Below are 14,102 nucleotides of genomic sequence, written 5' to 3' on the forward strand. Positions count from 1 at the left end.
GGTTTCTGGTGGAGGCGCCTGGTCTTCTAAAGGCTGTGAGCTGGTCTTCAGGAACTCGACTCACATCAGCTGCCAGTGCAACCACATGACCAGTTTTGCTGTCCTCATGGACATCTCCAAACGAGAAGTAGGACACAACCAGCTATTTTGGTTTATATGGAATTGTTCTGGTATACAGCTAGCTAACTAGTTTTTCAATGCTGGTATCTCGTCCTTAGCATGGTGATGTTCTTCCTCTAAAAGTGGTGACCTACACCACAGTTTCCGCCTCTCTGGTGGCCCTCCTCATCACCTTCCTCCTGCTGGCCATTCTTCGCAAACTGCGCTCCAACCTACACAGCATCCACAAGAACCTGGTGGCCGCCATCTTCCTCTCTGAGCTCATCTTCCTCACTGGCATCAATCAGACCGACAGTCCGGTGAGCATCAGGAAGAGTTTTTAGATTGTAATATCAATAGCATTTTTTTTATTTTTTATCTTGGACATTTCTGTGAGATACTAAACTTGTTTCTTGTCTGATTTGTAGTTTGTATGTACTGTTGTGGCCATTCTGCTACATTATTCATACATGTGCGCATTTGCCTGGATGTTTGTGGAGGGGCTGCACATCTATCGCATGCTGACTGAGATGCGTAACATTAACCAGGGCCACATGCGCTTCTACTATGCAATCGGTTGGGGGATTCCTGCTGTTATCACTGGTATGAGACCCCCCACCCCCCAACATTTTGTTTTGAAGTTCTTTTGGACGGTTCATGTGTGCAGGTGCAGTAAGCTATTTCTGAGAAACACTGTTAAAAGTGGATCAAATCGAGCGCCACAACACACTTGTAGCCAATCAGCAGCAGGGGGCGTGTCCACTCATGATGGGGCAGGAGAGAGAGTGAGCAATGAGGGAGATTTGAAGAAAGACTGTAGAAAGAGAGAATGCCGAGAGACATTGCAAATAAGATAAGGCCAGAGGAATATCACTGGAAAAAGAAGGGTATTTATGATCAGGCGAGAGCTTTTGGACCCATGTTAATATTAGAAAAGCTTTCCAGCACTGGAGTGACCTAAGTGAGAAGGCCTAAAAACAGACACCAAGGTTGCATTGTTTTTGCTCCAACAGGAAAGTTTTAAGTGTCGTTGTTTGCCTGAAGCCGGTGTGCTGCTTACAACTAACAAACAAAATCTTGCTTGTATAGACTCTTGTGTACTGTATGCTTTATTTTTCACGAAGCATTATTTTGCTTTGCATTGCTTCAGCTATTATAACGAGACATCCACTCTTGCATTGTGTGTTTGTGCATTTTGGGGGCGGAGCAATGAAGGGAGGGCTGTGTTTGTTTGGGTTGATTTCAAATATCAACAGTGTTTCTCAGAAATCACTTACTGCACCTTAAAATAGAGGGGCCAGGCCCACTAAACCCCTGTAATTTGCATCTTGATTGTACACTGTTGCTGATAATTTGTCTCTTGTCAGGTCTGGCTGTGGGTTTGGATCCTCAGGGTTATGGAAACCCTGACTTCTGCTGGCTCTCTGTCAACGACACTCTTATCTGGAGTATCACTGGACCAATCTCCATATTAGTGCTGGTCAGTTTAATCTCATTTAGCACAGTGTCAATTTTTCTTTTATTTTCTTTTTCCAACTGAAGTCTTTGGTTTTGACTAAATGAAAAACACATTTTTTTAACAGATAAATATAGTCCTAATTGTGCTGGCAGCTAAAGCTTCATTTGGACGGCGCCAGCGCACAGAAAAGTCAGGAGCAATGTAAGTTCAGTGAGAGTTTGGTCAAACTGAACAATAATGAAACACAAGGCCTGAAGCAAGTAAAAGACAATCTTTTTCAACATACTTTTTTGCTCTTGTACAGCTCTGCTCTTCGAGTGGCTTTCCTCCTCCTGTTGCTCATCAGCGCCACCTGGCTGCTGGGTCTAATGGCAGTCAACAGTGATGTGCTTTCCTTCCACTACCTTTTTGCCTTCCTCAGCTGCCTACAGGTACATATTATCATCTGAATAATGTAAATTGTTTTTCAGAACAGTGGGACTTCTTGTCAAAGTTCTTAGAATGTCTCAGTGTTTAGAAATATAGATTGGATTTAGAGCCAAGGTAAAGTAAATAATGCTGTATTGACATAACTGTCAGCAGTATGTGTGTATATTACAGTATATATAAATATATAGGACTTGATTGCATTCTATTTTACATTTCTATTTTACATCTCATCATTTTATTTTACCTTACATTTTCCCTATATATATATATGGAAAATGTAAGGTAAAATAAAATAAAAAGATGAGAGAAAATTATAACAAAAATGTAGAAATGTAAAATAGAATGCAATCAAGTCCAGTTAAATATTAAATAAAGTCAAGTTAGATTCAACTTTGCATTAATGACATAACTGTCATATGTATAATTAAATAATTGTAATAATAATTATGATTCTAAATAATAATATTGTTGCTAATAAAACAAACAATATGGAAATATGTCAAAAATAATAAAAATAATAAAATGTAAATTCAAATACAATACAATGGAAAGTAATTAATGGGAATTACCTAATAAAATATGGTTTATGCAAACCATATGGAATTGGATTGCTCTCTTAAACCAACAGGTATGATTGTGTTTTACAACAAATGTGTGTCTATGTAATTATTCTGTAATGTATTTTTCTTTCCAGGGCATTTGCATATTCTTTTTCCACTGTATTCTCAATAAAGACGTGAGGAGGAACCTGAAAAGTGTCTTCACAGGGAAGAAAGTACCAGCTGAAGATCCCAGTACAACACGGGCTACTTTACTCACAGTGAGTTTGACACATATATATAAGAAAAGTTAATTTAAAAAGTAACAATTCACATACAGGCACAATTTATTTAGCGATGAAACATTAACAGTGAATCTGTTCTTCTGTCGTTTCAGCGTTCTCTGAATGGTGATGTCTACATGGAGGATGGAGGTCTGTACCGGACCACCATCGGAGAGTCCTCTGTATCTCTAGACAACTCTGTTCGATCAGGCAAGAGTCACGGCAGCAGCTACCTCGCGTCCACACTCAGGTAATACACCACAAGTGAATCATGATATGGGTTATTTAGTAACACTTCATAATATGGTTCCATTTGTTGTTTCATTTTAAAATACTTATGTGAAAGATCTCCACACCTCCTCCTTAACCTCTAAAAACACAAATCATGTATCCTTTGACCTTCTACAGACCTTGTTGTTTCTCTCATATATGAGTTGGATTTCTGCAACATGTCCTAAACATATCGGGAATTATGAACTCATTGACGTATTTGCCTGCAGCTGTGCTGGCAGCTGTTTCACTAACATATTTGCACCAATTATTACCTGTTATATTGTGCATAAACGTCAAAGGAGCATTCGGTTTTTAGGTCACTCCACTGAATATCTTTAGATGAGACTAAGTACATTATGACTATCAAACTATCACTTTGGCCATATTTATGACTCTTTTTTGTTTTTTGATAACCACTGACAGAGCCCTTCAGTATTCTAAATGGTGTCCTAATTCACATCACAGTGTCGTGTGTTACATGGATCACATACTGAGATCACATCTAATGTGTACTGATTCATCTCTCAAACGCACATTCTACTTACTGCAAAATGTACCGTTAAAGCATATGACATTTTCAGAGAACATTTTATTAGCTAGTGAATGGAAAAAATCCTGGTTGTCATATTTGTCATATTGCTATATTGGCAGCTGCTGCATTTGTGAAGATTTCACTATCAACTTACTGTCATTAAATAACTTAAGTGTGATTCCACAAAAAAATCTTAATATTTTATACCTAAGTTTTAATGTTGTTTTCACACAGGGAGAAGAAACACAGCATATCGTCTAATGGTGGGAAAGTCGGACATGATGGAGACTTGTCGCTCTTTTTCCATAAGAGTAAAAAGGCAGAAGGTGAGGGAAGATTACACTTAAAAACACAACCTACACAGACCATTGGAGGGTCAACTGGTGTCAACATTTTTTCCACAGGGAAATTCAGGAACTTTATTAGGCAGCCATATGCTAAAAGCTCTTCTGTTAGTTAGTAGTCAGTAGGAGAGCATGAGCAAAAAACAGACAAACAATGAATTATGGGTAAACTAGTGCACTTCTGTGATCAGAAGCTAATTTTTCTGTTTCTATACAGACTCGGATTCGGACAGTGAGCTCTCAGTGGATGAACACAGCAGCTCCTACGCTTCCTCCCACTCCTCGGACAGTGAGGATGAGGCCAGGCACTCCAAGACCAAATGGAATAACGAGAGAACGCCCATCCACAGCACTCCTAAAGGTGCCTGCGACCTCTTCTGTGACCTCTGACCTGCTCTTTTACATGCTTTATTCAAGCAAACACTAAAAAAATTTAGATATATAGTTGTCAGTCGCCAGAAGATATTCATTCCCGACATAAAATATCAAAAAATTCATTTTTAAATTTGGATGTTAGATAACAGTAACCATGTTGTTCTGCAGTTGATGCTGTGTCTGGTCATGGGAACCAGTATTGGCCTGTGGAGCCGCCCACAACCAGTGAAACTGAGGATACGGGGGGTCCTGAGAAACTGCGGGTGGAAACTAAAGTGAATGTGGAACTTCATCAAGGGAATAAACTAAACCAAAATGGAGATGTGTCTCAAAGTGAGAGTCCACCCAGTCAGCCAAACAGCAACCAGCTACCGAGAAGAGGTGAGCAACAACGCTCTATAAAATATACATATCTTTTAGATTTATTTATATCATTAAGAGAATGAAACCATTTTAGTAAAAATTTAAAAAAAACAGTTTTCTGCATGCTTACATAAGATTGAAATTTTTATATATTATATAATATTAAAATAATATTTCATAGATAATTGGCAACGTATAATATAATATATATATATATATATATATATATATATATATATATATATATATATATATATAATATTATATTATATTATTGCTGCCCTTTTATTAGGCATTTTAAAGAACAAGATCACATACCCACCCCCACTGACGGACAAGAACATGAAGAACCGCTTGAGGGAGAAGCTCAGTGACTACAACCCGCCACAGATCCCCCGCAAGTCTCCATCGGTGGGGTCAAACGAGGGCGTTCGCTCAGGAACCGAGGCCAACAGCATCGTCATCAAGCCACCTCCATTACCTCGCCAGCCTGCGCTGAACGGGATCGCTGTGGAGCTCGGCACCAGCCACGTCTCCCTGGCGGACCCAGACTTCCATTCCGAGTGAGTTGGATGTCAAATGCTGATCATTCTAATTTATTTGGTCACGTTCTGAATGTAACACAGCTCTGTATTTCTCTTGTTAGTGGCAGCAATGAAACTTCAATCTGAGTCTTCACTGTGAAGGAGGTTGAATGAACTGGAAGGGGTTTGAAGAATCAGTGTCTGTCTCCCTACTAGTATTAAAGCACAACATGGACCTGCTCTGAAGTTGTTTTTAGTATTTTCTAAAAGTTTGATTATTACAAATACAGTCTGGGCGCTTTGTATCCCAGCATTCCAAAGCACTACGTTGCCCAAGTTCTGCTGGATTTGGACAGAAAGTTTTCGTCGAAATGGATAAAGTTGATCTCGAGCTACAAAAATAAAGACTTTGATATTAATAAACATTTGTACAGTTTATTCCAGAATTCATCAGTCATAAAGAGATGACTTATGATTTGTAAGTAATGTTTATAGTTACATTTTGTATTTTAGATGTGTAATAGGGTTGATTTGTAAAATTGTAAATTAGCGTTTCATTGTGATGCCAATACTGAATATTTATGTTTGACTTGTTTACTGTGGTATTTTTACAGCACTGTTTTGAATGTTTATATTGTTTTTTATATATATATATTGCATTTTTAAGAACTAGCAGATGTGGCTTAATTTGTAAATTTGTTGAGGTTTTCTCCCCCCCCCCCCCCCCCCCCCCCCCCCCCCCAGTTTCTTATGAATTATTAGTATGAAAATGTCCATCTTACACATTGTCTGTATTGGGTTCAATGGGCAGTTGTGTTTTTACACTGATTACCTCTGACAGTATTTTACAGCTTATGTTCAGCATGTCTTAATGTCTCTGCCTGTGCTGTACATAGAAAAACAGTATTTTATTATGTTTGCTCTGCATCTAAATTACCAACAGAGAATCAAAGGATTCCTAAAGTGCCTGTCATCTATTATCTCTGCCAAACCTCTTATGTAAATAATATATAGATGGAGAAATTCAGGGATTGTTTTTTTTTGTTTAGTTTTTACTTTTTAAATTTCAATCTATGTGAAAGTGATGTCAGGTCAGTAACTATGTAATCTGTAATAGTTTAGAAGCATTTATTGATCGGTTGTCTTTAACTGAACAAACATTATCATCACATTAAATGTGTATCCATGAAATACCTCCATTATTTGTCAAAGCTCGTAGACATTAGATTCCAGCATGTAAAATAAGGTATTTATATTTGTACTATTCGCACTGATAATACATTTTAATATTGTAAATAAATGAATTTTAAAAAATTACGTAAAACTCTTGTTTTATTTTTGCTAATGACATTTCCTTCAATTTCCACTACAGTTAAAAATTTGGGGGTCAGTCTTTTTTTTAAATTGATACTTATATTCAGCAAAGGTGCATTAAATAGATCAAAATTGACAGTAAAGGCATTTATGATGTTACAAAAGATTTCTTGTTCAAATAAATTATGTTCTTTTGAACATTCTATTCATCAAAGAATCCTAAAAAAAATGTATTGTGGTTTTCACAAAAATATTAAGCAGCATAACTTTTTTCAACATTGATAATAATAAGAAATGTTTCTTGAGCACCAAATCAGCATATTAGAATGGTTTCTGAAGTATCATGTGACACTAAAGACTAGAGTAATAATGCTTAAAATTCAGCTTTGCATCACAGGAATAAATTACATTTGAAAATATATATTTTTTTAAAGGTCTTGTTCTAAAAATTCTTGTACTATTTCCATTTTACTGTTTACCAATGGTACCACCTCCAAAAACAACAACAATGACAATTCTTATTGTAGCCTACCATTTGATAGTTTTGCTATTGTGTGATGAAGACTAAAATAAACAAGTTATATATAAAATACGTACAAAACGCATTCCATTTAGAAAGAAAAGGTAATGTGTGATTAATGTGGGGGGTTGCGACAAAATTCAGCTGTTCAAATGTAAACAAATGAACTGTCGTTGAGCGTCACCTAGTGGACACACAATCATCCAGCGATCAAGGCTAACTTGAACTGCAGTGCAACCACCTATAAAACGAGTCAAACCAGACCTGTTACATATCTGTCTAGACTTATATTCATGTCTAAGCAAGTCCACTTTAAAAAAAATACAGAAAACATATACACCCCGCGTTTGTTTTCACCCTCGTATGCGTATATGACGCATAACTTTAAGCATGGATTGACAGAGTTATGAGATTAATTGTCACCTCACTTGTTGAGACACAGAAGTCCCTCTGTTGTTGCCCTATTTAAAATATTTTAAATAGGCCTACAGAAACTAATTTTAAGAACGCTAACTTAATTCACGAAAAATAATTATTATTGCCTCATAAGAGGCGACTGTCAATTATCGGCCCCTTTAAGAGCGTATGTCGTTGTCATTGACGAAATTTCCTGGTGTGAAGTGAGTCTTGCTGGATATCAACAACAGATTGAAAGATACCCCAACTGATGATTTGCAGTTCGCATGCGATTCTAATCCGCAACAACGTTGCAAATAACATCTGACAGCTAATGGAGTCGCATTGGTAGATCAATGTGTCTGCTTGGGCATTTTACGCAGGATTTCTCATCGAGCTGGTAGCAGGTGTCGACGGAGCGGGGCGAAGCTCGAATATTCATGCTTTCCTGTTAATGAAACTTAATTACGGATTCCGTGCAAGGTGGGTAAGAAACTTTCTAACCCTTTTCTGGTTTTTAATCCCACTACGGGCGGGGCGGGTGCTACAATGTATTTCTGAAGACGCTTTTGTTACATTGTTGCGTTCGAATTCGAAACCTCAAACTCATTACAGCGCGCGCGACTCGCGAGCGAATGTACCACATTGTTTGTGGTTTTGTGCAGCGCTGCACGTTTTCTGGACATATGTCTATTTCAAGCTGTTCGTTAATATATTATATGGCTTAATGTGACAACCATCCCATACAGTCAAGACAAGGTAAGAAAACGATTTTAAATTTTGTGCACGCACACGAAAGCCGCCATTCTACACGGCATCGATCTATAGGATGTTCCATATGTGTCGAAAGGCTTTTTAGGTCAAGGCATTAGTCGGCAATCTATTGATGGTGTAACTGTGTCAACCCTCGATGTTTTATTGATGAGATCCAACTTGAACTACACGGGGAGGTGATGAAGATGCAGAATGCTTGGGATAAAGTAAGCATTGTGTTAAGATGCTTTTTATTATTTAACAGGGGATTTCAATGTACGAGGAAGCATGTAAAAAGGCGCTAAACATTGCTGACAGATACAGTAATAGGCTGCGGAGGTTCTGACAATAGGGGCGGGTGGTGTTTGGAGAGAGTGGGGGAATGGAGATTGCCACAATGCCAGTATAGGCGCTGTAAAGGGAGCTCAGAAGAGCAGCCTGACCGCTGAACCCATCTTCACAGTCGGGAGAGTGAAAGGGGAGTTGCCCGGTGGCGTCAGTACTGAGAAAATAGTTTTGGTAGTCATGGTGTTTACCTATGATGTAATCGTAATGGATGTTAATATAGAATTACAATAGAATGTCGTCTGAATGGAATACAAGAGTCATGGAACGTTGTTTTTATTTTTTATAACGCATTTTGTCATGTTAATTGTACATTCCTAGCTCAGGAAACATTCGTAAAATGTTGGCTAATTTTCTGGCAAGGTTCTTAGAATGTTTAGTTGGGCTTTTGTTGGGACTACAACGTGAATCGTTCGGGACTACAACGCGCTTTTTCCTGATCTTGTGAAGTCACAATGTCACTCATTTAAATAATCCTGCCCATGGTATAGCTAAAAAGGGGGCGAGGCCTAGTCGAGCTGCGCTAGAGAAGGAAGAATTAGTTTTGTTGCCATGTCTGAAAGATGCTGTTTTTTGCACCCTGGTTCCAAAACCCCTTTGTTTGGCTTTCATAAGGCGGACAAATTTAAAATATTTATTTTTAACACCGTTCCTGAACATTATAACCCCAACGTTTATGTGTGTGCTGCAAACTTTATGGAGAACAGCTTCCAGAACCTAAAGGCCTCATTATGCTTCTGCGTCAACTCCACGGCGCAGCTACACGTCACTCCTACGGCGTCGTGGCCGTTTTATGGTTCTGTGCAGGGCCGGCCCGAGGCATAAGTGAACTAAGCGGCTGCTTGGGGCCCCCTGGCCACCAGGGGGCCCCCCAATCGAGTTTAAATTTTTTTTTTTTTTTAGATGACTTAAACAAGTGACATAAATGAGTGAATGAATATGAATGAATGAATAATTCAAGACAAGAAAATTCTGATTTCATGATCAATATACCTGCCAACAACTGCTGCTGTGTCTGCCAGCGTTTAAGTCATGCGCATAATCTAGACACCTCGCGAGTGCATAGACAATTCGTGCGCAACTGCGTAGGGTATCGGTTTAAGTTGGAGAAAATAGCCGCAGGGGAACTTAACCTTCTAGGTGTAAGGGTAGCAGTTTGAATAAATAAGAAACATAGCAGTTTGAACTCGTCTCCACTTTATTATACCACACATCAGATCACTAACTCCAAAGACCCGTGACACTCCGGTACCAAATGCACACGACCCATTCCTATCTACGGCAAGCCCCGAGGGGAAAAATAGATCACATACAACGAGCGCCAGTACATCATTACCGGTATTATAGTAACAGACTTTGTTGGATTCTGTCATGTACAATCCAACAAAGTCTGTTACAGTAATAATAATAAAAAAGATTTTGAGTACAGTTACACTGTATTGAGACAGTTGAGAAATAATATTTTTACAGTTTTCTACAATAATTGTCATTGTTGAACCCTTGCTCTTATTAGGTTTCTGATTTCTCAGTTTTGTCATTATTTTAGCAAATAATTTATTTTATATGTTTTGAGACCATTTGTTTTAAGACGTTTCAAAGAGTTAGTAAAAGAGTAAAATAAAAGTTAAAACTTTAAGTAGGCATCTATTTTTTATAAAGTATTTATTTTGGATTAATACACAACCTCATTGTATTCATTTATAATGTATCATTATTGCGTGACATTTGTGTCAATAATCGTCAAGCACAGGTGACTTCGCGTAGTGGGAGGGGGCCCCCAAATCAAATTCTGCTTAGGGCCCCCAAAAGGCTCGGACCGGCTCTGGTTCTGTGTCAGGTTGCATTGCATCGCGGTGCATCTGACCAATCACTGCCCTTGCGGTCTGCGTCGCCTCGACGCATAGTTTAGAATTTTTTGGAGGTGCACGTCGAGCTACGGCGGAGGGGTCAGAGAGGGGTTTGCGGCGACGCAGAGGGGTCTGCGGGGGTACGCCGTCTATTCGACGCAGAAGCATAAAACAGGCTTAAGAAAGGTGCAATGTGTAAAAATTGCTGGTGTAAAAATCTATTAACAGAAATGCAATAAGACATCCATAACTATGTTTTCAGTGGTGTATAAAGAACTTGCTTAATAAACCGTAATGTTTTTATTACCTTGGAATGAGACATTTATATCTACATTTATATCTACATGTGCTGGTTACGTTTGTGAGACAATCAGCTGATTACTATTATTATATTATATATTAAGACCCTTGATCCTCACCTGACTATGGCTTTGTAAACTTTATCCATGATGTGGTTTATAGTGGACTGTGGTACAGAAACGGTGACAATGTTACACACTCTTGGCTTACCTTGGCTATTCTCTGCTGTCTCAGACGACGATATGTTTGTCCAGTTTCAGGCACCGTAGCTTCTTCGAAAGGGAGGGGTGAGCGGTGGGCGGTGGGCTGAACCCTTAGTGCAACTCGCAACCGAACCGCTAGATGTCGCTAAAAATCACACACTGCACCTTTAAGAGTGTACAATGCCAGCTACACGCAAAAGTTTTTCATGAAAGATGGAGCAGTTACCACTTTGTCGGGACAATCGGTTTATGAATCGCAACCTGTAAGTATGCTTTAGTATTTGTTTGAAAATGCCCCCTGTACCCTCATTCACTATTCCCTACAGTACTCCACTAATATAGTTTACTTGAAGGAGTGAATAAAAACGAGTGAGTGAATTCGGAGACACTGAGTGTGCCGGAAGGGCTGCCGCTTTTGCATAGTTTGTGTTTGCTGTTTAGTGTTTAATAATCATTTTTGTCACTTAGCAAACTGGCAGCTCCAGTTATTAAAGGATTTATCTTGAACTCTGTCATGGAAACTAGCTTGAATAAAGCTTAATTAAACAATTTAATAATCAAAGTCGGCATGAACTCAAATTTGACAAATCTTCTTTTTATATGTAACATTGTAGTGTTTATTATAAATGATTTATCTGTGCACTTCATTATTTTTTTCAAAATTCATGTACCCTTATAATCTTTAATCAAATACATTAGCCTTCCCTCCCCCCTTGAAACGACCTCTCTTCTCTTTCGATCACGAGGCATGGCGAAAGGGTGCGGCCCCATAGACATCATATAGATAGACGCCCTATTGTCCGCTACTGCCTATTGGCGCGGATGAGCCGTGGGGCCGCCATCTTAAACCGGTCACCCGCTCCGCTCAGTGTAATCTGTTTGGCAGGTGCAATGAGCTGCCAGCGCATTTAATTAATCATATCTCACTGAATACCGAACTGATTTTCACGCATTTTTTTTGCTGCAAAGGTCATACACGTAGCTACGATACAGGACACATTGAATATTTTGTTCACAAAATATACAACCGATAGTACGGTAATGTTAAGTGTTAAATCTTACTTGTGAAAAGTAATCCCCGAGTGATGGTCCGCCGATTTGAGCAGGAATATGCTGCACAGTGCTCTGCCATCTACTGCTGCTATGCAACGCAAATAGGAGTATGACCGGTTTAAGATGCTGGCCGCATTTCTTGCGCCATATTAGTCTCTATATGATGTCTATGGTGCGGCCCGAGGCAATGAGGGTGCGGCTATCGGTGCACCGACTCTCAGAGAACCTGTCAGTCATCGCAGCCAGCAACATGGTGGTAATTGTTATGACTGACAGTTAAGGTAAATAACTAGATTTAGATAAGATAGATAAGATAGATAGCCTACCATTCGGACACATCGAGATGCTCTCGAGGGTGAACTTGACTGATGACTTGACTTGACTCATTTTGGTTCGCGGGAGGCGCGTATAAATATGGGCTGATTCCTGCCTGAAAATTTAGCTGCTCGTCCTCGTTCTCGTCGCCGGGCTCCTCAATAAAAAATCCTTCATGGGAGGGTAACGGTGGGGAGTCCGGTGGAGAGAAATCCTCCACAACTGAATGTAAACTGGCATTCAAATCTGCCTCCATTTTGTTTGCAACGCCCAACCTCCAACGATCCAATCAATTTCCGAAGGACGAAATCAAGCCCCGCCCTACATTTTTTTTCTAATTTCAGAAGCCGTTTCACTCGGATATACGTCACAACAAAGGAAAAAAGGACAATCTCAACTTCCGTTTCATGCCGACTTTAGAAAGGAATTTATACCGGTCAGTGCTGTCAAAACGATGAATCCATCTAACATAAAAGTTTTTGTTTACATTATATGTGTGTGTGTGTGCAGTATATATACACACAGACATGTATTAAATACAAATATAGTATACTGTATATACACATGCATTATGTAAACAAAAACTTTTATGTTAGATGTGAATAATTGTGATTAATCGATTTGACAGCACTGATAACTATTGGCGCTTTTCCACTGCATGGTACGGTACGGCTCGGTACGGCTCACTTGTGGCGCTTTTCCACTGCATGGTACGGTACGGTACGGCTCGCTTCGGCTCGCTTTAAATGGTACCAGCTCTGTTGATGTTCCAAGCGTACCGTACCGATACTAAAATGTGACGTCGAAACACTGTAGATCACTGATTGGTCAGACAGACAGAATCGTCACTAGCGTCATTGTATTTGCGAGACATCAAACCCGCTAGATTTAAGTAGCCAGTAACAGCCACAGCTGTAGCACCATTTTTAAAACTACTTGCTTGAAGAAAAAAAAATTCCAAAAAAATAATGTCTGAATCGTGGTCAGTGGACGAGAAGCACAGACGTTCCTCTTGTTGGTTGCCGAGGAGTGGATAAACTATAACGATCAGTCATAATCCCCACTTTGAAGCGGTACTAACTCCAGTGGAAAAGCAACCGAGCTAAAGCGAACCGAGCCGCGCCGCGCCGCACCGAGTCGTACCACGCAGTGGAAAAGCGAAGCGAGCCGAACCGTACTGAGCCGTACCGAGCCGTACCATGTAGTGGAAAAGCGCCATATGATGTTCAGCTGCACCCACATTGGACCAGCGGTTTGGAAAATGGATGGATGATTCTTCTGGATCTTCTGCCAAGACACGGGAATTCATTTGGCATGACCCTTGCAGTGCATTGAGTATTCTCTAGCCGTTGAGCACATCGGTTGTGCACTCATTTTTGTAGTTGTGGGTTTGCATTGTGGGTTTGAATGAGTGCACTCGTTAACATCTATGGTTTCGGACACCATAAATTTGTCACCTCAAATAGTGCCCTTTTTAATGGTATGGGGGCGATTTCACACATAGCCACAGACTTCACTTGCTTCATTACTGGATGAATCGTCATTTTTTTGAACTAATCTCTTGAATCTCTTTAACGATCACTTTTCACCACCTACTGGTGTAACCTTGTAATTGATTCAATCTTTATTTGAAGCGTCATTAAGGTGATTTACTTTATTTTGATTGCTACCATTATATACCTCAGTGTTTATATCCAAACTATAAACATTTATCCCATGCAGTACTTCTATCTTGAATTATTGTAACAGAAATAATGATACTGTGTGGTTGAAAAGACATGACAGCTGCTCTGTCTTTGTCAGCGGTAGCGCCAACGCAGATCTGAATCTGCGCT

The 14,102-nt window shown here is 39.5% G+C and overlaps 2 protein-coding genes across 7 annotated transcripts in view; both read left to right on the top strand.

Annotated features, from left to right (window-relative positions):
* Positions 1-6,535, top strand: part of celsr1b (cadherin EGF LAG seven-pass G-type receptor 1b) — a 47,791-nt gene extending 41,256 nt beyond the window's left edge. Inside the window, exons 23-35 of the mRNA XM_077210826.1 lie at positions 1-127; positions 219-419; positions 528-702; positions 1,467-1,579; positions 1,683-1,759; positions 1,863-1,989; positions 2,682-2,807; positions 2,924-3,060; positions 3,850-3,941; positions 4,177-4,320; positions 4,503-4,715; positions 4,990-5,260; positions 5,344-6,535. Coding sequence (XP_077066941.1) covers positions 1-127; positions 219-419; positions 528-702; positions 1,467-1,579; positions 1,683-1,759; positions 1,863-1,989; positions 2,682-2,807; positions 2,924-3,060; positions 3,850-3,941; positions 4,177-4,320; positions 4,503-4,715; positions 4,990-5,260; positions 5,344-5,368 — 1,828 coding nt within the window. The 3' untranslated portion in view covers positions 5,369-6,535. The remainder of the gene's footprint in view (positions 128-218; positions 420-527; positions 703-1,466; positions 1,580-1,682; positions 1,760-1,862; positions 1,990-2,681; positions 2,808-2,923; positions 3,061-3,849; positions 3,942-4,176; positions 4,321-4,502; positions 4,716-4,989; positions 5,261-5,343) is intronic.
* Positions 6,536-7,378: 843 nt separating this feature from the next.
* gramd4b (GRAM domain containing 4b) overlaps positions 7,379-14,102 on the top strand; it is a 36,206-nt gene continuing 29,482 nt past the window's right edge. For 3 of the 6 annotated variants that reach the window (XM_077210818.1, XM_077210819.1, XM_077210821.1), the window contains exon 1: positions 7,646-7,934. In XM_077210818.1, coding sequence (XP_077066933.1) covers positions 7,906-7,934 — 29 coding nt within the window. In that variant the 5' untranslated portion in view covers positions 7,646-7,905. Of the gene's footprint in view, positions 7,935-8,033; positions 8,211-14,102 lie in introns of those variants that run through there. The other 3 variants (XM_077210820.1, XM_077210823.1, XM_077210822.1) reach the window with 3 other exon arrangements.

The sequence above is a fragment of the Siphateles boraxobius genome, unplaced genomic scaffold, assembly GCF_051911475.1.
Source record: "Siphateles boraxobius isolate OS27281-9 unplaced genomic scaffold, OSU_SipBor_1 65, whole genome shotgun sequence".
NCBI lineage: Eukaryota > Metazoa > Chordata > Actinopteri > Cypriniformes > Leuciscidae > Siphateles > Siphateles boraxobius.